At 49.2% G+C, this 23,761-nt stretch overlaps 1 protein-coding gene across 1 annotated transcript in view; it reads left to right on the plus strand.

Annotated features, from left to right (window-relative positions):
* Positions 1-23,761, plus strand: part of C6H1orf94 (chromosome 6 C1orf94 homolog) — a 40,881-nt gene that overhangs the window by 10,561 nt on the left and 6,559 nt on the right. Inside the window, exons 2-5 of the mRNA XM_038335566.1 lie at positions 10,934-11,622; positions 15,529-15,789; positions 17,158-17,336; positions 22,553-22,630. Of these exons, the coding sequence (XP_038191494.1) occupies positions 10,934-11,622; positions 15,529-15,789; positions 17,158-17,336; positions 22,553-22,630 (1,207 nt within the window). The remainder of the gene's footprint in view (positions 1-10,933; positions 11,623-15,528; positions 15,790-17,157; positions 17,337-22,552; positions 22,631-23,761) is intronic.

The raw sequence follows: 23,761 nt of genomic DNA on the forward strand, positions 1-23,761 counted from the left end.
GCTCCGGAAGTCATTGTACTCTTATTTCCATCCCTAACAACCCTTCCATGGTTGTAGACGGTCACTATTACTCTCATTTTGTGATGGGGATGATGTTGGGGCTCAGAGAGGTTAGGCAACGTGACCAGCTGGAAGGGCACTGAGGTAAGATAGGAAGCCCAAGGGGCTTCAATGCCTGAGCTCACTGGACAACAGGCTCCCTTCTCAACAGCCGTCCGTGCCTGCTTAACACCAGGAACCATGAGCAGCAAAGGGAGACGAATCATGATTAACGTCCCGCTTCCCGTGTCCCCCTTTGTAATTTGATTTTATGGGTTTCGGGAGCTGTGTCGCAGGTTGTGGAGGCCTGCAGAGATGGGCCACCAGTGGTTTGGTTTAATCCCCTTTTTAATATCTTTGTTGCAGCGTTCTTTCCAATTCAGCTCCCAAGTCACATTAAAAAAAATACCTCTTCCTTGGGGTAAGCCTTCCCTTATTAAACAGATTCAAATGAAAAGTTTTAAAGATAATTTGAACAATAAGAATCACTCGGCAGCTCCCAGCCAAAGCTCCTTTACTGCTGTGTTTATTCCCAGTATTTCCTGTCTCATTCCCCAGCTCACTGAATCCCGCATTCCCCAAACCCAGCTCTCTCAGGCCTTGGCTGCATTCAACACTTGATCCCTTAAAGGGGTGGGGGTGGGAGGACTCAAGGAAGGGGCGTGGTTTGAAGGGGTGTGTCTCACTTCTGCTTGTCAATGACTGTTAGTCCCAGGACTGCTGTGAAGAATCTGGAGAAGGAGCTAGAGAGAGAGCTCAGCAGTTAAGAACACTGACTCTTCTCAATTCCCAGCACCCACATGGCAGCTCACAAAGGTCTGTCCCAGGGGACCTCATGAAGGCAAAACACTAATGCATGACAGGCAATTTTAAAAAAATTTTTAAAAAGATTCTAGAGGCCGGGCGGTGGTGGCGCACGCCTTTAATCCCAGCACTCGGGAGGCAGAGGCAGGCGGATCTCTGTGAGTTCGAGGCCAGCCTAGTCTACAAGAGCTAGTTCCAGGACAGGCTCTAAAAAAGCTGCAGAGAAACCCTGTCTCGAAAACCCCCCCAAAAAAAAAAATCTAGAGGAAAAGTCACATATTCAGGGTGCTTGTACTTGGGACCACGCCCCAGTGCCCTGGAACCTACCCCTCTACACTTCTGGAGTACTCTAGGGGTCAAAGGTGAGACCCATCAACCCAGGCTGATGGGTTTCAAAGGAAAGCGTGGCAGGTGATTTTTACTGAGCCTGTCAGTAGCATTGCTGGGACGGTTAAGGAAACGGATCCCGCTGTGTGCGGAGACCTGTGCTGAGAAATGTGATAAACAGGCTTGGCATTCTGGAAGCAGAGCGATTTTATAGTGTTGCTGACCTTTGACTGGGAAGGTGTCACCATCCTGTCCCCACTTAGCAGCTGAAGAAACGAGGTCTCAATGATTTTACACCTTGGTTGGCACTGGTGACGCGGGGCTCAGACTATGTGTGAAGCTGACCTGTGGGACTCCAGCGCCTGCCACCGACCAACCGGCCGGCCGGGTCTGACTCTCCGGCCCACCCTGCTGCCTCTCAGTCAGAACCGCTAACATTTGCATAGCGCGCCTTACAATTTACCGAGCGCTTTCGCATTTATCACCTCCCTTAATCCTGCTGAGGGCTGGAGAGGGGAGGAGGGCTGGGGGGCAGGGCGGCCAGTGCTTTTACAAGGCCCTCCTTTTGCCCTCAACTCCCTACCAGAAAAGTAATAGCTGGGAGCTCAGCGGGATTCCTGGTACCCTTGGGACCTCTGGCCGCCTAGACAACTACTGCACACCACCCCTAAACTGAGAGAGGTGGTCTGGGTCTCCCGGTGGCCAGAGAGTTGGGCTCAACCTTGGTTTGCAAGCGAGATAGTTAGGGTGTTGTGTGTGTGCACGTGCTTATGCATGTGTGTGTGTGTGTGTGTGTGTGTGGTTTGGGGGTATATGTGGTGTGGTGTGTGCATGGGTGCATGGCTACAGTTTGTGTATATGGTTGTGATGCGTGTGTATACATCTGTGGTGTGTGTAGTGTGTGTGTTTCACTATGGCGTGTGTACATGATTGTGTGCCTGTACATGTGTCTGAGGTATATGTCTATGTGAATGGGTGCATAGGTGTGTGCAAAATTGATATGTGGGCATGGCTGCATACTGTATAGGGAGAGGAGACCCAGTAGTTGGCTGACTGTACCTGAGCAGAGGAAGATGGAGGGTGGGGCAGTTTTGATGAGCTACCTGGCCCACTTCCCTCCCGCGTGGTCCCAGGTCACCCTGGGAGGGGTGATATATGTGTCATGGGAATAGTGCTGGCCTCTGAACCCATGCAAGTAGAAAGGCCAGAAACACCACCATCTTCAACCCGAGCTGACATGGGTCTCCCTTGGGGAAAATTCAGACTGGGTTCAAGGGCGTCTGTCTCCCCCGGTAGGCCTCTCTTTGTCTGAAGCCCTTGGATGCAAGAGTGCAGGTTGGCATCTGTGGTCTTCAGAACTTACAGTACATTGCTCCAGGCTCCTCTGGATTTTAAAGTTCGCACTACGGAATCATGTTATTCTGATGGGTTTTCCTTTACATGTGACATGGCTTTTTCTCTTGCATCTTTGAGTACCCACACTTTGTTGCAAATATTTGCTGTTTTAACTGTGATATGCCATAGGGAGTTTCCTTTCTGGTCTTGACTTTTTGCTACTCTGTGTGCTTCTTGTATCTGAATGGCTGTGTATCAAATTTCCTCAATTTGGGGAAATTTTCTTCTGTGGACTTGCTGAAGATATGGTCCAGGTAACTGGCCCGTCATTCTTCTTCATCTAGGTCTATTCTGAATATTTGGATGGTGTCCTAAAGTTCCTGCGTGCTCCTTTTATTTCTTCGTTCTTCCCCTCCTTCTCTCCTCTTTGCTTGTGTGGTCTAATTCCTCTACTTTAACTTCAGGTCTTGATAGTCTATTCTCTACTTGATCCATTCCACATGTAAGGAGTGAGCGGGTGGTGTCCCCTGTGCAGCTTGAGCAAGCCAGAGACAAAGAGGCAGAACCTGGAGTTTTGGCTTGGGTTCTTGGTTTAACAATGAAGACATTTAAAGAAGTGGGGAGAAACGGGTTTTTGCATGGAGTCAGTCATTCTCTCTAGAGTCAATTAAACTCCAGAATCCTGTTAAGTTGTCATTTAATTAATCTTAAATTTGGACTTAGAGAATTGTGGCAAGCCACTTACTTACTCATAGCCGAGGATTACATCTTCATTCATTTGCCACATTACTGAAATTCCTCAGCCTTAGAATGGGGGCTTTGGGTTTTCCTTTGACTGAGGGACAGCACCTGCTCATTCATTGTTTGATTTCTTCCACAAATGTTCACCATGGCCTTCCGTAGGCCAAGCCCCGAGTTTCTAATTGGGTTGTCGAGTTCTTTAAATTCCATCTTCATTTCAGCTTGAGTTTTCTTCAATATTTCTCTACTGCATTCGGTTTTCAAGTCTTGCGTTGTCTTAGACACTTCACTCTGCCATATGTTTGTGTTTGCTTGGGCCTCATTCAGGCATTTTTACTGCCGTTCTCACAGAGTTCGCGGAGCTGATTTGTTATCTTCCTCTTTAAACTTGAATTCTTAGATGAAGCTGATGGTTGTTCTTCTAAGTTCTGTGTCTTGGAGTTCATCCAGGCAATTCTCATTAGAGAACATTTCTTTGGGACTGGTGGACATCATGGGCTACAGAATACTGCCTTGGCCTTTCATAGTGTTTGTATCTGTGATGAGACCTGGGCTTGTGGATTTCTTTCTTTCATTGGCTGTGTCTGTGAGTTTGAGACTAGGCCTGATGGTTGGGGATAGTTCGGGCAGAAGAGGTTCCCAGGACACAGCAGGTTGGGACACACATGTGTATCCCAGGCTAGCCATGGAGGTTGGGTATGGTGTAAAAAGGTTAGCCTCTGGCAGACTTACCAGGCTGAGGTGGCACACAAGATATGTGGCTGGGTCTAAACCTGGACTGAGCCTGAACACATCTGTGCAACTCAAGATAGGTTTGAAGACTGGGGAAGGTGCTCGTGGACTAGCATTAGATGGAATCACCAGGCTGTATTAGAGCACAGCATAGGACATGTGACTCAGGCAATTGCTAGGTTTTTTTTTTTTTTTTCTTTTTTTTTAAGACAGGGTTTCTCTGTGTAGTCCTGGCTGTCCTGGAACTCGCTCTGTAGACCAGGCTGGCCTCAGACTCAAAGATCTGCCTGCCCCTGCCTCCCAAGTGCTGGGATTAAAGGTGTGCACCACCACTCAGCCACAAGCATATCTTAAGTCTTTGCTTCTTAATGCTTCCCAAAGAGAAGCAGCTATCAAAGGATTTGATGAAAGCATGATGAAGTAGAGGTGTTTCATGAGATGATCATGCTACCCCACCCAGGCCGTGGTGGGAAGTGCTCAGAGCTGTACCATGTAATCAATGTAACACTTACTGTCCATTTCCATAAAGCAGACCCGTGGCTTAGATACGAGGCCTCTTACTAAAAGATCTGGCCTCCCTCTGCAAAAGGGTAGGGAGTCGAGTCTAGTTTCCGCTTCCCACCAGGAACTGACCTCTTAAGTACTCTATCATGCTGTTCCCCACCAGGTAGAACCATGAGGTCAGAGGTCAGTCTGCAGACGGACCACGGTTCAAGCCTCCACTTGCTTCAGCCCCGTGGCCAGGACACTTGGCTTGCGTGATGTGTTTGCCATTGGTCTAAGATGCTATAGCTGCAGGAAAATATTTGTCTTGGTGTCTGCCTTTGGCACTAACAACTTGCTGCTTGAGTTTTTCTGCTGTTTGGCTCAGTGGAGTAGCAGTTTTCATCCTTGCTCGGTGTTATCGTGCACACAGAGCTGTCGCTGGGGGAGCTAACCACACGCTTGCTTAGTCATTGTGCTGGGAAGGGGTGCCAGTCAGTCAGTAGCCTTTATTTCTACACAATTCTGTACACTGAAAATGCAGACATGACACAGCATCGGAACCGCAAGCACATAATTGTCATTTTCAGAGGTTGGTGAAGTAGAGGGGCCAGCACAGACCTGGAGTCCCAGAACCTTGGCATGGCTTCCGACTTGATTCCTTTGTCAGGAGCCCAGGAGTTAGGCTGCCTTCTTGGAATGACTTACTAGATAGAGCCTGGTAGATATTATGGCATTTATCAACCCAAAGGAGAACGCAAACACCAGGGGAGGGGGCAGTGCTAACAAAATTTGGGGGGGGGGAATCCTAGAGGCTCGTGAGATGGTTTCTGGGTAAAGCACTGCGTGCAAGCACAGGGACCTGAGTTTCAGATTCTTGGCACTCAAATAAATGCTGGGTATGACAATGACACCTGTAGTCCCAGGGCTGGGGGTGGGGGTTGGGGGCAGAGGCAAGCAAATTCCCCAAGCTCATTGGACAGTCAGCATAGCCAAATTGATACGTTCAGGTTCAGTGAGAGATCCTGCCTTAGGGCAAAAAAAAAGTGGAAAGTGACCAAGGGAACCGTCTAATGTAGAACTGTGGCATTGGTGGTATGCACAAGGGGACATACACAAGCATAACTGGAAGGACATGGTCTCTCTCTCTCTCTCTCTCTCTCTCTCTCTCACACACACACACACACACACACACACACACACACACACACACACACTTTCCTGGTGGGTTCCAGGAAATATGTGCTTAACCTTGATCTTAGCAAAGTTAAGTGGTGCTTAGATTATGTGCCCATGAAACCCCAGCTTGTAACATGAGGTCCTGCTTGTTGGGGTTTCTGTCCTGCCCAGTTCTCACAACTGGCAAGTCCCAAAGAAAATCACACAGAGGTCTCCATAAGTTATAAACTGATTGGCCCATTAGCTCAGGCTTCTCATTTACTCTTATAACGTGTATAGCCCATTATTCTTATCTATGTTAGCCACATGGCTCAGTACCTTTTTCAGCAGGACAGGTCACATCCTGCTTCTTTGGTGATCTGGGCAGGACTTCCCAGCATTCTCCTGTTCTCATCGCCCCGCCTCTACTTCCTGTCTGGTTGACCCGCCTATATTGCCTGCCTGGCCAATCAGCATTTATTTAAAATATGATTGACAGAATACAGACAATTCTCGGGCACCACCAGCTCACTGCTGAGAGGCAGTGCTGGCTCCCTGAGGGTTTAATGCAGACCAGTGGTCAGCTGACCGAAGACCTCCACCTACCGGGGATCAAGCCAAGCAGGAACAGCAGGGCGGGGGCTGGGGCGGGGGTCTTCTGATAATAATAAAAAAAAAACCTAAGGGGATGCCAGATCAGAACTGAGCGCAAAGCCAGACAGGTTGCAACAAACAGAAGGAGCAGGCACAGTTCTTGGCCAGGAGAGGGAAAGAGAAGCACACAGCCACACATCAGGAGACAGACAAAAGAGTTCCTTCATTCAGGCAGTCAACAAAGCCTTGCCTAGCTGGAGCTGTGTGCCAGGTGCTGTTCTAGGCTCCAAGGCCTCTATGATGACCAAGATAGAGCCCCTGCCTTGGTGGAGTGCATATGATAGGGAAGTAACATCTTTTTAATAATAATAATAATAATAATAATAATAATAATAAACACTATGATAAAGGCAAATGCTATGAAAGAAACAGGCTGATAGAAACCCCCACAGAGCATGTCTCATGAGAGACGAAGGGACATTTTCTTAAAAATCAGATAGAAAAGGGCACCTGGAGACGATGGCATCTGAATTGACACCTGAATGGTGCAGAGGTAAGGAGTGATCCAGGGGGTGCCCGGAGCATCGTGCCACTGGAAATGCAAGGGCCTTTTGTCACAGGAATGAGCTTGGCATTTCAAGGAAGAGATAAAAGATCAGTGTGGTGGAAGGAGCGGGAGATGGGGCCAATTTGCGTCATGTCCCGGGGATCATCAAGGGGTTTGGAATTTATCCTGTGAGTAATGAGAATCCACAAGGTGGTTTTAAGTAAGGGAATTGCTTGATCTGAGTTCTAAGAATGCCCCTCCTCTGTGGCCATGGAGTTTTTCTAAAACAAACAAGAATGAGCCGATCTTATTTTCTTGGGGATAGAGAGGGCTAAGGAGGCAGGGAAGACACAGGATTAAGGATTGCAGGAAACGTGACAAATCTTGGGTGTTTGATAAAGGTTCTCACGGAGGTGTGGAGATTGGATGATATCAGATTGCCTTATTTCCCCACATGTTGATACCGGATTACTGTCATACTGGATGTAGGGTCTTTAGCAGTGTCCCCAGGGCCTTGCCCTGGAGTCTTCCCCAGTTAGACATTTCTACCTGTGAACTGGTGGAAGACTCAGAGGACATGCTCATCAGACACACAGCCGACATGTGGCTGTCAGTGATGGCTAACGCCACAGATGACAGGCTCAAGACTCACTGTGCTGATCCTCCAAGGGCTGGCATTAGGGGATGAAAGTGGCAACATCCCTGATTGAATTCAGACTGGGGACCAAACGCATGTGGTGGGGCTTTTATGGAGCAACTCTCCTGAAGGAAAGCTGGCTAAGGCTAGAGGAGTGAGTACAGGAAGTGGAGCAGCTGCGTTCCTCCACATCAATCTCCTCCCTAGCGTGGTGACAAGGTCCCCCGTCTTTGGAAGGGAAACCGTTCCTGTCTGTGAAGTGGGAATGATACTCTCAAGTGTCCAGGGATGTGGAAGGGACCAAGTGTGTGCATGATTGCATATACCTGGCCTCCCTGCTGGCTTGTGGTAGATTTATGATAAACGATACCTCCCTTGAGTAACCTTTGTGGGAGATACCTGGAGCGCTCATAGCCAGAGTAGGCATCTCTATTTTAGGTACAGTATTTACTTCTAACTTTCTTTTTGTTTCTTTTTTTTTCGTTTCGTTTTTAGTTTTTCAAGACAGGGTATCTCTGTGTAGCTTTGGAGCCTATCCTGAAACTCGCTCTGTAGACCAGGCTGGCCTTGAACTCACAGAGATCTGCCTGCTTCTGCCTCCCAAATGCTGGGATTAAAGGTGTGTGCCACCACCACCCGGCTACTTCTAAACTTTTTAACAAACCCCACCGACCTTGGCTGAGTATCCAGAGGGGAACAAGCTGGACGTGCCAGGCTAGAATTGATCCAGGTGCCCACTGTCTGGTGGTGATGGCAGGCTTTGCAGAGGTGGGCTGCGGTGCCTTTGTACAGATCTAACAACTGATAAAAATCAGCTGGCTTGCTGTGTGCCAGGCTTGTGCTACCTCCTTGCCTAACTTAACCTGCTTCATGCTATCTTCACAGTCTAACCCGAAGAGGGCGTGGCCTTACTTGACTGATGCCAGGGGAAAACAGGCTTACATGGGAGCTAAGGGGCAGCACAGAATTCCCACTCAGCATCCACTGGTCCCTGTCCCTCACCTGCTTTCCAGGCTGGGAATGACGAGGTGGGGGCGTCAAGTAGGGTCTGTGCCCGGAGTGTTTTTGGTACTAGGACCTCAAGGTCTTTTAGAAGGTGTTTCTGTGGAGGACTTAGGGGTTGGCTTAGTCATGCAAGTACTTGCTTTGAAGTGTGAGGGCTGAAATTCAGTTCCTAGAACCCACATGGAAGCAGCAGGTGTGGCCTCTGTACTTGTGATTCCCGCCCTGGGGAGGTAGAGACTGGAGGATCACTGGGGCTTACTGGTCAACTGAGTGATGAACTCTAGGCCAGTGGGGGGCCCTGTGAGCAGTGTTCCTGGGGAGGATAACTGAAGTTGACCTCTGACTTCCACTTGCACAGTTCATACATACTCAAAGGCATGCACATGCACAAACACACAGAGAGACACTGGGGAGAGGGGAAAGAGGCCGCTTTCCTGCCACTTGGCACTTTTGAAAATTCAGTGGTGACTCGTGTGTGTGTGTGTGTGTGTGTGCGTGTGCGTGTGCGTGTGCGTGTGTGTGTAACCCAGAAACCAAATATAGACACCAGTTAGACTGACTAGCGCCATGGCCTAGTCATGTCTGCTTCCAGCTTTCCCCGTGATTGACACGTGCGGCCTGTGAAGGCTCTTGTGTGTTGTACCCTCTCCCTCCCCCCCCCACCTCTTTCTCCTTCCCTCAGCTGGCTTAGTTTTAAAGGAAACCCCAGACATCGTTGATCTGTGTATATTTAACATGTAGCTCTGAGAGACAAGGGCTGCTTTTGTTTGTTGTTTTAAGCGTGACCACAATGCCGTGTTCACGGTGTTAAGAAATAAGCATCCTTGGGGTGAGGCGAATTCAGAAGAGCTATTGGCATACAGCCGGTTTTGCAAAGCAAAAACCGGTCCTTCAAGGGACCGGTCCCTAGGACTTGAGACTCGCCTGATTCCTTGAAAGGAGGAGGAGGAACTGAAACTTGGGGGGCATCCTCTTTACTCTGATTGTTCCTGGGGCACAGCGGTGAGAGTAGGGTCTATTTATAGCCCTAAGTCTAGACATGAGAAGGAGGCGAAGGGATGGGAATATTCGAGAGGGTTAGGGAACGGGAGAGAAGAGTAGGAAGGAAAGAGAAACTGAGAGTAGGAAGCGGGCTGTGGACTATCAGGGACAGGCTCTGCTCCCCTGCTTCGGAGGCAACTGTGAGCCGGCCTGTTTCTGTGCTGCTCTCTGTGCATTGAGGTGCACGCACATGTGTGTGTGTGTGTGTGTGTGTGTGTGTGTGTGTGTTTTCATAAGCAAACAGCACTACCAGGAAAGCAGGACATCCTATGAACACTGTCTCAGGTATTTTTCATGGCTTCTTAGTAGATTGTCAAGACAGACATGCTTTGGTTTGCCCACAGTGCTGCGCAGGAGCTGAGTTCCACTCATGCCTCCCTTTCATTTTTTTACCTCTGTCTCTTAACCATCTTTCCTCTTTGTGTACCTTGAGTGGCTGCTGAGCAAGTTTCCAGAATGTTCCAGGCATAGGCAACTCCATCTACCCCTCCCAGGAACCCTTCTTGTATGCATAGCAGGTGCTTCTAAGCTGGGAGTCTCTGGCTCCCCTGGGAATGCAGTGGAGGAAGGTGCCTCCTCACCAAGGTTGCTGGTGGGTAGTTGAGAGGCTGGGTTTACCAGTGTCTCCCTCACCTGAGGAGAACCAGTAATCAGCAACTAGGAATTCATTGGCTGATCAAGCATCATCAGGCTATTCGAGTCTAGATCAGTAATGGAGATGAGGGACGGGGACACAGGAGGACAGGAAGAGTCTTATGAACTGGTTCAGGGTCCAGCCAAATGCTGCTGTCATTCACAATAATATTCCAATTCAGATGCCATGGCCCTGTCAGAGGCCATGCCAGCAAGCGCAGACACAGATGTCCAGATGGTCGGTCACATTGTGGAATCCAGAGTTCAGGGTCTGGTCAGACTGTGAGCCTGAGCTATGTGGACATAGCTGACAGGTGTGTGACCCTTGTGACAGGGTGTCCACACTGTTCAAATACCTCCCCATGACTCCTGGAAGTCACACAAGGATGCCCGAGTATCTGAGATGCCAAACAACTTGCTCCGGGCTGCACAGATTAAAGTGACAGAGGTTGGTGTGAGCCTTATCGTACGCTCCACCATCCTGCAAGAGGGGACTAGCTGTATTGTACTCCTGCAGACTTCTTCAGGCTCTAGATCTTTCTCTTTGAACTGCTGAGTCACAGCCAGACCCTATGCAGCTGGGCAAATTTCCCCAGGGAACTATCTCTCTGCTGTTTGTTGCCTCGGGGCCTGAGGAGGAAAGGACAGCCTCTTCGGCACTATAGCCTAGTGGGTGAAGTTGGCTTTGTGTCCACCTGGTTCATGTTTTCCTCTCGAGAAAGCAACAGGTTTTTCTCCTTAGGAAACTAATTTTCAACATGTTTTGACCCCGCCTTCTTCCCCCGAGGCCTGCATCCTGCTGGCGAGCCACCCTTGATGAGAGCCCTAACTCCACTGTGTCTTTGAACTTTTTGCAGAGCTCTGGAGCTGAGCAGTGGCAAGGATGAGATCTCCCTGCTGGTGGAGCAGGAGTTCTTGAGCCTCACCAAAGAACATCTCATCTTGGTCCAGGAGGGCCCTGGGGAGCTGGCGACACCTCTCGTCACTCCCCAGGGGACCCCAGAGCTGACTCCCTGCTTCCTTGTGCCTCCTCTGGGGGCAGACAGCACTGACTACCCAGGATCCTCTCTGATGGCTGGTGACAAGCTTCAGGAGCAGAAGCTGTCCGTGCCCATCATCAGTAGCAGGCAGGACTGTGATTCAGCCATGTCTACAGTCACAGGCATCCTGCGTGCCGCCAAGGTCAAGAGTGTCAAGGGAACTAAGGACAAAAGCCATAGCCTGGGTGCCTCTAATTCAGAGATCAGCAAGCTCCTGGCCCAGTTCCCACTGAAGTCTACCAAAATGTCCAAGGCTCCCGACAACAAGATGGTGCTGGAAGAGACCAAGGTCATTAAAGATTTCCTGCAGAATAGCATGTTCAATGGCTCTGGACCCCGGGAGCCCATGGGGCTGGGCCCGTTCCTGCTGCTGCCACCCCCACCTCCTCCTGCACTCCCTGACAAGCCCCCTGAGTTCTCTTCTCCGAAAAGGCAGCTCCCAGTGTTTGCCAAGATCTGCTCCAAGACTGAGACTGACGCCACTCTTGAGGGCCACCACTGGATTGGTGAGTGGGCCTGGGAGCAGGGATGCGAGGGGGTTTCCAGGGAGGAGGGCCTTGATCTGAGATGAAGGCCACGTTACATCTTGGTGCAATGCAAAACAACACAGCATCTCTCTCTCTCTCTCTCTCTCTCTCTCTCTCTCTCTCTCTCTCTCTCTCTCTCTCTCCCTCCCTCCCTCCTTCCCTCCCTCCCCCCTCTCTTCTTCTCCCCCCCCATGCATGCATACACATATGTCTGGAGGCCAGAGGTGTCAGGTGACCTCCCCTGTGCCTCTCCATTTTATTTCCTTAGTAGGGCTTCAGCTTCTCACTCACCTCACAGGTAGCCTACCGATTCAGCTAGAGGAGCTGTCCAGTGGGCTCCAGGGATCTTGGCTCTGCCTCCCTAGGACTAAGATTCCAGCCACACATCACCACATGCAGCTTTTTATGTAGACGCTGGGAACCCAAACTCAAGTTCTCAGGCTGCCGTGGCAAGAGTCTCACTAACATAGCCTCTTTCTGGGCCCTGGGAAGGGTGTAATTTCTGACTTTCCTAGGTACCCAGGAGGTGCTGGAGGAAGTATTTACCTTATAAGGAAAGATCTCAGTCTGGGGTCCAGGCTAGGAGAGAAAATTGATTGGCAGCTGAGGGTACTTAACTTCTGATGGAGGCACCCACCCTGCTCATCAGGACTGGTCCACTCTCTCTAGGGCTTAAGTTATCCAGGCACAGTTCAAACTGTTGGTCCTGATTTGTTCTCTAGAGGTTTAGCTAAATGTAATTTTCAACCCCTGAACAGGGACTCCACAGTCCCCCCAGGAAACTCAACCCCCTCACAGTGCTCCCTACTCCTCCCCCTCACAGTGCTCCCTACTCCTCCCCCTCACAGTGCTCCCTACTCCTCCCTGAGTTTCTGCATTGTGTATGTTCAGACTGAATGACAGAGCCATTTGCCCACAGTCCCCAGTTACTAGGAGAATGACTAGATTCTACTCATGACAGCCAAAAGAAAGGTCACCCCCAGGCTGAAGTGTGATGGCTGACAGTGCCTGCATGGGGAGGGCCCAGATCCACTTCTCTGAGAACCAAAAACAAGGTGACCTTCCAGAGGATTCTACATTCTGGAGCACTTGTGGAACCCCAGGAAATCAGAGCTGAGATGACAAACTGGACTCAGAGCCCAGCAGGCCTGAAGGAGTCACAATGGGATGATGTGACTTTGGGATGATGACGGTGGATATGAAAAGCTTGAGCCCCCACCACCACCCCGAGAGGGAGGGAAATACCTCTCCTCCTAGAGGGGACCCTTTATGTTCCTTGCTGAGAGGGGCTCCAGGTGATGGGTATCTTGTCTGTCTCTCCTCTCAACACTCAAAAGTGCCTTTGTGCACAAACCCATAGGGAAAGTATGCCAGAGGGAGCTTCGTGCGGGGTGAAGGGTGAGAGCATTCCTTAGGGAAAGCACAGGGGTGGCCCATCTGAGGGTGCCTGTGTGTATATTGGTGAGTGTGTTTGTCCTGTATGTGTCTGTATAGTTAGGAGGCAGAGGGTAAGATAGGTGTGTGTGTGTGTGTGTGTGTGTGTGAGAGAGAGAGAGAGAGAGAGAGAGACAGACAGAGAGAGAGAGAGAGAGAGAGAGAGAGAGAGAGAGAGAGAGAGAGAGAGAGAGAGAGAGGAGAGAGAGAACCCAGATGTCAGTGGGGTTTTACAGATGTTCAAGGGGCTGACTGTAGATGTGTGAGAAGCTGCAAATCTACTAGTCTCTGGGGGGGGGGATGACTATTATTAGTGGGTATATTATTTCAGCATTCTAGCTGGGGGCTAAACTCAGCAACCAGAGGAACTCCTGGAGGAGACTCTGGGGACATGTTCTGCTAAAATTGTCCTAGACTTCTAAATTGGTCTTAGCTAGAGCAGGGCTTCCCTTTGCTGGGAAGGTAAGGTCCAGGTCTATGCAGAGGCTCTCAGGGGCTGATGGGCTGGGTTTCAGGGGGTCGTTGATGTGGTGGGATCATGTCCACTGCCATAGGTAATGACTGAAGCACAGGGCCTCAGATCTAGTTGGTACCAGAGTTCCCAGGTGCCTACAGGCTGTCCAGAGCAGCACAGAGCCATCGCCCTGTACATGGGCTTCTTAGCCACACTCTGTAGAGGCACTCGGAGACAGCCAGTCTGAGGACAGAGTGCAGGGCAGAGGGCAAAACCCACCTTCTGCTTCTAACAGAGAAATGCCTTAATAATAATGATAATATATGTGAGTATATGTATATATTATATAGTATATAATATAATTTATGTGTATACACATTTATAAAGCTGTCTCTCTAGTTCTTGGTCCCAGAAACCCCTCAAATATTCAGCCCATAGATGCTCAAGAGCATACATAATGTCATACAACCTCTGTACCCCCTCCTACACATTGTAAACCATCTGTAGATTACTGATGCTGCCTAAGCCAATGTAAGTGCTGTGTAAACGGTGATTACAGCTTCTTGCTTAGGGAATGATGACAAGAAATTCTGTGTGTTTTCAGTAAGAATGCAATTCTTACTTAGAACGTTTTGCATCCACTGTTACACACACACACACACACACACACACACACACACTCCATTCATGATAACATTGAGGGAAATGTGGATGAGAGCTCCGTGGAGGTGTCACAGTGTCCTTCTGCAAGGGGTGGGTGCTCGGTGTATTTGCAGTGAGACCTGAGTCTGTCACCCATCGAGTCCCTCCTATAGAAAGTCATTTATGATGACTCACTTCGTCCCTTTCATGTTTCCTGGTAGTTGTCTGTCGTTTCCCAGGCCTGTAACGCATTCCTGTTGACCCTGAATGAGAATCTTACTAAACCTTCTTTCCTTCCTAGTTATCTTCTTAGACAGACAAGATCCCAATCAGCGTCTTCTCCCATTTTGTCTCTTTGACACTTCATGGTGCCCATCTGCCTTGTCCTAGAGCTATTTTTGGGCACATCTCCCTCTTCCTTGTGTGAGCTCCTGCAGGGCAGCCTGGCTCTGACTCATCACTTTGTCCCCAGTACTCAGGGCAAGGCCCTGGTGCTGATGGGAGAGCTGAATCGCCTGTGAGAATCACAGCAGAGGTGAAGTTCATGATGAGGGACTAAGCAGCATGGCTCCACTGTGTGTCCTGTAGGGATGTGTGTCTCTTTACCTAGGCCACGTGTTCCCTCATTGCTAAACCACGTCCAAGCTACCTCATGTCCTTAGCCTGGCCCTACAGATGGAAAGAAGGAAGGGGGGACATGGTAGGAGAAGGAAGAAAAGAAGGGAGGGAGGAGGGAAGAATGAAATGAATGGCAGGCATAGTGGTACACATTTTTAGTCTCAGCACTCAAGAGGCAGAGACAAGTAGATCGCTGGGACCTTAAGTCCCCGGTCTACATAGTGAGTTTGAGGTCAACCAGGGCTACACAATGAGGCCCTGTCTAAAAAAAAAAAAAAAAAAAAAGAAAAAGAAAAGGAAAGAAAAAAACATGTGTAGATGGATAGATGATGGATGGACAGAAAGGCAGAGGAACAGATAAATGAATAAATGGGTAAGTGACTGGCTAAATAAACCAATGAACAGATGAGTGACTGGGAAGATGGATGGATGGATGGATGGATGGATGGATGGATGGATGGACAGATGGATAGATAGATGGATGAGTATGTGGGTGAATGGATCAATGGTCAGATGGATGAGACAGGTGACTGAAGAGTGCCTGTATAAGACAGGGAGGTCAGAATGGGCAGCAGCCAGAGCAGACTTCAGCATGAACCTGAGGTTGAACCTGACTGAGACATACACAGTCCCTATTTATGACGTGGACCTCAGTATGAGATACGGGCTGCAAGAAATTAATCTACAAGACATATTTGCTTCCCAGAGGCTTTGACTCAGTTTCCCTTTTTCTGTAGAACGAACCCCTGGCACCAAAGAGCTGACCAAAGGTCGAGAGGGCCTCTTTCTCAGCCAGTGGCCCCAGAGCCGGAAGGACAGTTGTGGTGAGGAGGGTCACAGTGACTCAATGGGCACCATCTCCATGACCCTGCCAACCAAGAAGCCTGTGTGGCCAGCTGAGAAGAACCTGCTTTATGAGTTCTTTGGGGCCACCAAGAACCCCGGTGGGCAGCTGAGGCTTCGAGGCAAAGTGGATATGGATGGACTGGATCTGAAGTGTAAGTGGACCTTCCCTGGGTGGGTATCCAGAAACCATCATAAGTCCAGGCAGGGTACCCAGACACCATCATAAGTCCTGGGTGGGTACCCAGAAACTATCATAAGTCCAGGCAGGGTACCTAGAAACCAGCATAAGTCCTGGGTGGGTACCCAGAAACCATCATAAGTCCAGGCAGGGTACCCAGAAACCATCGTAAGTCCAGGCAGGCTACCTCATTCTGTCCACGGGTTAGGCACTGTTTACTCTTGGGTGTCAGGATTTTATTAACTCTGTAAAATGGAGGAAATGATTTTCTCCCAGCGTCCCCTAAGGGAATCCAATTGCTAGAGGAGTGTAATCGGTTTTCAGAGATCCCACGGGCACAAACAATAACTGATGTGGTCCACAGTCCCAACCTGAGATATTTTACAGCTTCTCAGTGTGCCCAGGCCACAGCGAAACCTGTGCTTTGTATTCTTTCCATGTTAAGATTATCGAGGGCCTAGCCTGTCTTCCTCCCCTTTACCTCCCTATGGCTGCTTCGGTCATGAAGTCAAAACCCCTTTCCAGACACAAACAGATTAACACAAAAGGATGCTGCAGAGGGATGTGTTTCTGGTTCTGTTGGCCATGGATGTCTCTGTAGAAGAGAAGAAATCACTAACAATTAAACATAAACTCATGCTTTAGAACCCAGTGTTAAGTTAGCCCACATTGAACTATCTCATGCTTCTGAATACTCAGGAGAACATTGAGAGCTAGAGAGATGGCTCAGTGGTAAAGGGAGCTGACTGCTCTTCCAAGGGACCAGAGTTCAGTCCCCAGAACCCACTTTGGGTGACTTACAAGCTTCAGAAATTCTGACACCTGCCCTTTTTACACACACCACACACACACACACACACACACACACACACACACACACACACACAAAGAAAAATAAAGATTAATCTTTAAAACATCTAGGAAACTATTCCCATATAGAGACAACAACCTGTACAGAGTTTCTAGCGTCGCTCAAGTATCCAGCTCTGGTTGGGGTAGATTTAATCATTAGAGGGAGACCCTTTGCAACAGCTTTGCACTTGTTTGCATAAAGCTGGAATTCGGTTTTGCAAGCAGGTGAAACCCAGCTTAGCCACGTGATTTATTGCATCCCCTGCTCACCAGCCTCATTTACCAGTGAGTGATAGGGAAGCCATTCCTTCCAAATGAGCAAGCGGTGCACTAATGATGGTTTCCCGGAGCTAGAAAGCTCCTGGACTTGGACGGACCCTCCTGGCACTTAAAGGATGTGACACCGAGAGTTTGCATCCCTGGGTGGCCACCGTGCAGCCTCCCCCTGCTACAGGCACTGAGCTGCCTCCTCCCCTGCTGTGACTTGCAGTTAACCCACCGACACTGGCACCAGTGCCTGACAAGAACATTAAGTACGCCGGCAATGTGTTCGCCCCACGCTTCACCGCCGCCTTGACCTCGACCACCCTGAACCAGCCTCTCTGGCTCAATCTGAACTGTCCACCCCCACCAGTGTTCTCCAGCCACTCCGCTTTCCCACAGTATCAGGTAAGCAGGTGGCTCTGGCTCCTCCAAGGAGCCTGCTGTGCCAAGGGCCTTGGGACTCCCCTCTGATGCCATCCCTAACCAGAAGTCACTTGAGAACGAGAGTAGACACTGTCAATCTGTGACCCTCTGCTGTATGTCCATTGTAACTGCCCTGACTCACCACTTGGCATGCGCACTCATGCACACACACAGGCGCGCATGCACACACACATACACACTTATATGCTCACGCACATGCATACCATACATGTACACATGATCTAGGGACCCTGTCTGAATGGGAGTTAGAAGTGCCACACCAAGGGAGAGTGAAGAACTTGTAGCCAGGTTTGAAATTTTACTCACGAAGCTTATTTATGCAGGGAAAATGTAGTTTCTTCATTTTGTCCATTTAACTTAATATCCCTTAAGAGCTGTGGCCCACTTGGTAGAAGGAAGAAAGAATCAAATAAATGTCCACTCTAGTTTAAGCCTTTGTCCGATCCAATAACTTAACAGTCCCCTTAGGTAGTGCTCCGTGTTTTCAGGAGAGGCGCTCAGCATCAAAGATTTTCTCAGCTTCGGCTCCCATCCCTGGCTCTTCTCCATGGTGTCACACAGTTCCTCCAGGAAGTACAGGGGCTTTGGCCATTTGCTGACCTGGCCCTGTCTGGAAAGGGGAACTGGAGGAGAAATTGGGGTCACTCTTAACTTGTCTTCCATCACATCCCTTCTCCCTGGAGCCAGTGCTTTTTCTTTGTTCACACAGAGCAAGAAGTATTTGATGGCTTAGACGTCCTAGGTAGGTGGGGAGCCTCTCTACTCTAGGGGCTCCCTGAGCTGATGCCTCTTCCTCTCCAACTCAAAGAGCTTAGCAAAGGACCTGTCTTTGTTTTGTTTTCAACTTTTTCAGGAAGAATGAGTCCCCACCTCTCCCTCCCTCTACAGGTACAAAACACCTTGCGCTTCAGGATGAGGTGGAGACCATCCAGGGGCAATTTCAGGGCATCATCCTCACATTAGTAACGACATCCTCACACAGGCTCGAGAGAGGCATCTGGGTCATTAATTCATGGCTTCCTTCCCTGGCGTTCTCAGCCCCTTGCAATTTGGGGCTTGCCTAATCCCCATTCACTTATTCACCTACTCATTGGCCTACTCATTCCTATTTATTTATTCCGTTTTCTTGAGGAATCTTAAAGACTTCTGCTCTGTGGTTACTTTAGGCTGAGCACTGCACCAGGTGAGGGCACTCAAAGGTGAAGAGACTTGGAGTCCAGTGTAAGTTCAGGAGCAAATCAAAGGTCAGGGGGATACACTGGACCTCCACACCAGACTGCATGCATGCTTTCCCACGGCGGGAAGTCACTCTCGCCAATTGCATGTACTGAGCGCGGTGTCAGGTTGCGCTGCCGTGCTCCACTGACTTGGCTTTCCGAGCGAGTAAGGTGTCGATATATTTTTCTGAGCATCAAATCTGTCCTGTATCTTCAGAGACAGTGGAGTTCATATTGCAGGGCTGACTGCGACTTTCCTACAGAAGGCGGGAAACTGAGTCAGCAGCTCTGGATGGCAGATGAATAGAGTACTTTCTTATCGATCATGTGGTATATTTTTCTGTAACACACACTGAGAGTTCAGCTCAGTTTAGCATCTCAGACAGCTGTATCCCCGGGCACATTCTGAAACATTCTCTAACTGCTGCTTCTTCTAGCCTTTCTGCTTTATGTATCCATCTTTCCGTCCACTTGGCTACTCATCCATATTCCCATCCATTCATTCACATACTATTCCTCTACTTATTTATCCTTACCCATCCATCTATCCACCCACCCACCCACCCATCCACCTATTCATCCATCCATCCATCCATCCATACATCCATCCGTCCATCCATTCATCCATCTACCCACCCACCCATCCACCTATTCATCCATCCATCTACTTATCCATCCATCCATCCATCCATCCATCCATCCACCCACCTATTCATCCATCCATCTACTTATCCATCCATCCATCTGTCCATCCATTCATCCATCTACCCACCCACCCATCCACCTATTCATCCATCCATCTGCTTATCCATCCATCCATCTATCCATCCATCCATCCATCCACCCACCTATTCATCCATTCACCCATCCATCCATCCATCCATCCATCCATCCATCCATCCATCCATCCATCCACTTCTGCAAATAAGTAATGCCCTGGCCTGGCTAGGAGGACCTACTAGATTTTGTGAGACAATTCAGGCAGTGAGTGGGTCCAACCAAAGATGGCCATGAAGGAGCTGACCCTCCTAGATGGTGGCTAAAGACAGCATCTCCGCCTTCTTGTGTCTCAGAATCTCCTAGTTTTTGAGCCATCTGATCAGGAGGCCTGATAGAGTAGAGAGAAGGCAGATTTGGAAACCAGAAGATGGGTGAGAGGGCTCTGAAGCATCTTCACTGTGTGGCCTTGGGCAAGTGCCTTAACTGCCCCAGTTTGTAGGCGAGCCAGGCTTATCATAATTACAGCAGCCGCAGAAACTGATTTGGTTGTAGGGATTAAGCACAGGGAAGGACTCTTAAAGTCTCCAGGGTGACACAGATGTTCATTGCATTAATATTCACCTCCAAGAAAAGGGGGTCAGGGAGTTCAGTAGACCTTGAGGGGGCAGAGAGAACAGGGAACTAGTCTATCACGGTCTGTTCCACACAGGGCCTAAGGAATAAAGATGAGGCCCCAAATCCAATTTACTCAGAGCTCCATGGTGGAGAGACTCAGAGATAGGAAGACAAGGTCCCTAACACAGAGGAGCATGAGCATCTTCAGATGAAGACGGGAAGCCATATGGGGAAAGGCCATGGCCTCAAGCAAAGAGGAGTCAACACTTATTCGCCCTTACTTGCTCACGATTTTACAGAGCTGCAATTCTAATAACTGCAGACATCCCTAGAGTCAGGCAGTCTTTCTCATACTAATGAATGAGGCAACGTCTTTTACAAGGAGGGGGCAGGGCTGGCCAGCTGTATGCCCTCCAGTGGCCCCAGTGTGGCTTAGCGCAGAACAGGTGGTGGTGGTGATGGCTGGCTGGTGTTGGCAGTCCTGGAAGAAGGGGCAGTTGAGCTTGTTAGTGGAGTTCAAAGGAAACAGCAGTCGAGGGGCCCTGAACAGCCTGACCAGAGGCCTGCAGCTCACCAAGGGCCTGGAATGAGCAAGGTCATCCCTTTGGGAAGACTTCTTGGATTACTTTCATTCCAGGGTGGGGTGGGAGGGACCCGGCCAGGTCATGATGGGTGGTGAGTAAGGCTGAACTGGTTGCAGAACTTCAAGCAATAGGTCATGAGGGATAGGGTGGGGACTGGCTTCAGGCCGGGACTGGTGGAAGTTGGAGGGGCCAAGACAGGAAGGTCTCAAGTGTCAATGCTTAGTGACAAAGGAAGGGCAGGGCTCTCTGATAGCAAGTGTTTGAGTCTCAGAGACCTGGAAGCTGGAACAAGAGGAGCTGGGAGGCTTTTGAGGTAGCTCCACATCAGAGATCCTGGAGACCTTCATGAGGAGCTAAGGATAACATCAGAAGCCTGGTGTCCACCATTGCCATTTTGGTGATTGACACAAACCAAGCCCAGAGCAGAAGTAACACTTTGGGATGAAGGATGCTCTGGAAAGAGGTCCCAGACGGAGAGGTGCACTGACTTTGAGTATCATGCTAGGTGCAGTCTGTCCAGATGTTTAGTGTTTCTCGGCCACATGGGATGACGATGAGTTGCCTCAAGCAACACGTTAAATCTAGGCATGTACAACCCATGGCCCATGGGTTGCAAGAGCAAGCATGCTTACTTTACATGGCATTTTGACAAGTCATTGTTATCTGTGCTGTCCATGCCCTAGAATCAACCTGTCAAGTTATAGAATAGTTGCAAAACAATCTTACAATGATGTTTTAAATAAGCTTACAATTTTAAGTTAATCTTCTTTCATAGCTCTTTTGGTCCCCATGTGGGAACATGTAGGGCTAGGGTTTGGCACCCTTGTGATGTAGGTAACAACTGGGTGGTCAGTTTGAGGGGCCATGGGTTGGCTCAGTTGGAGCGGTCATGGGTGGCCCACCCTCTGTACCATTTCTGCTAGGTGTGTGAGTTTTGTATCTGTTTGGACACGTGGATATCCCAGGCCCCACCCTTGGGCTAAGCTGCTAGAGCTCCTAGAGGGAGGGGCCAGTGGGGGGATGATGGACAGACCTAACATTTACAGAGTCCTTACTATGTGCCCAGGTGCTTTCTCAGCTCTTTGTTGGCATTCCTTTATTTATCCTCCTGCTTACCATCACCATGAGCAAAAGATACACACAGGCCCCTAGCAGAAACCCAAATGAGCATGCATGGGGGCATTGTTGCACATCTGTACACAGAATCACAGCTGGCTAGACCCCAGCCTCTACACATGCACACGTATACTTGAACATGGATTTTTCAATAATGGGGCCCAGAGGTATAGGACACCTCACATTTTAGGTGAAAGGTAGAATTGGCTTAGGGTAAAGTAGAAAAGGCCCATGGTGGCTGAGGAGACAGCTCGGTCCTTAAAGTGCTTGCCTTGCGAGCTTGAGGACCTGGGTTTCATTCACCCGGATTCAAATAAAGAAAGCTGGGCACGGTGAGACAGAGTTGCGATCCTAGTACTGGGGGAGGCCGAGATGGGGATCTTTGGGACTTCCCAGAAGTCGGTCGACATAGTCTACTTGATAAGCCTCAGGTCAGCGAGAGACTCTGTCTTAAAAAAACAAAACCAAACAAACAACTGAGACATGACACAGGAGGTTCACCTCTGGTCTCCACACCTATGTATGCAGATATCGACAATGAGAGGCCATTCCTACAGGCTTCACTGGCCTGGCCCCACACACTTCTGAAGATAAGAGAAAGGGAAGTAGAGTAGCTTTCTCAGAGACACAGATCAGCCTCTGAAAGGCCAAAAGTCTTTGGCACTTCCAAAACACTCCTAAACATTCAATTAGGCTTCGATGACTATTGAAAGGGCCTTTGTCAAGTGGCCTGAGCTGTGCTGACCTCAGCTGGATCCAGTCAGCTCTAGGCAACGTCAAGGAGACAGTTAGCTGAGGGATGGGAGGAGGTCAACCTAGGATGTAGATCTAGGCCTGTGAGTGGGATATTGAGCTCAGGCTGGGGACTCTGTGCTCAGGCTAGGGACCCTCACCTAGCACTGGGAACCTTTCTCTTTCTCCTTAGGGCCTGTACCCACAGCGGTCAGCAAGGATGCCCTACCAGCAACCTGTGCACCCCCCACTGGGGTGCTACTCCCGCCAGGTGAGTAGATACTTCCCCTTCTGTGCCTTGACTCCACAAGGTCTTTCCGTCAGATAGCTATCTGCTCCTTCATCCTAGCCTAGCTGTCATCACCATTACTTTCTAGCCCATCACTGACTTAGCACACGGTGAAACCAGACATAACTTAAAAGAGTTCTTATTGCATGAAAATGCCGGGCCTTTCCCGAAGGCATCTCCTACACTACTTTAACCTTCTCAACCACCTTATGAGACATGCTATTGATGGGGAAACTGAGGGATAAAGAGATTAAACCAAAACAGTAACACCTAAGTTTGGGTTTGCTGTGATAGCAATTAGCTTCAAAGACTCAGAGACTTTCCAGGAGTCTTTAGCTCTTGCCCACAAGCCTCTGGGTTGGCTGAACTGGGCTGTGGATCAGCATCAGGGTCTGTTCTCCTTGCTCTTTTGGGGTCCGAGCCGAAGATGCAGGAGCTATTGCTTCTCTCTCATCAGGTGACAGAAGCATATAAAGATAAAGGGAAACTCACAGCCCTTCCAGAAGCCTCGGCTCTGGGCACAGAGATGGCCACACATTTTCAGTGGGACCAAACCCCGCAGCTCTGCCCAGCATGTGTGTGGCAAGAGTCATCCTCATGCTATGTGAGCTGGCTCATTCCCAAAAAAGACAGTCAGTTTGGTTTGAAATTCAAATAAATAATGAATACATTTTTAGTATAAGTAAATCTTAAATATTACATGAGACATATTTATGTTAAAAATACATTCACAGGTTATTTCCGGTTTGGATTCAACTGGTGTCCTGTAGTTTTATTTGCTGAATGTGGCACACTGGTGCTTCAGATACCATTGCCTCTTAAGTGTTAACTAAAGAGCAGCCTTGGGTTCTTGGTCACCATGCTGGACACCTCTTGCACATAGATACACAAAAGTCCTGCAGTAGGCAGCAGAGATAGTAACAGACCTACACAGAGAGAAGCAGAGAGAAATAGGTGGTGGGCTGGGTAGATGACTTAGTGTATAAAGTGCTTACTTTCCAGGCATGAGGAATAGAGTTTGAACCCCTAGGACCCATGTAAAGGTAGACGCAGTAGCATGAATCTGTTATCCCAGTGTGCCTATGGCAAGATCTGAAGGGTGGAGACAAGAGA

This window comes from Arvicola amphibius, chromosome 6, assembly GCF_903992535.2.
Source record: "Arvicola amphibius chromosome 6, mArvAmp1.2, whole genome shotgun sequence".
Taxonomy (NCBI): domain Eukaryota; kingdom Metazoa; phylum Chordata; class Mammalia; order Rodentia; family Cricetidae; genus Arvicola; species Arvicola amphibius.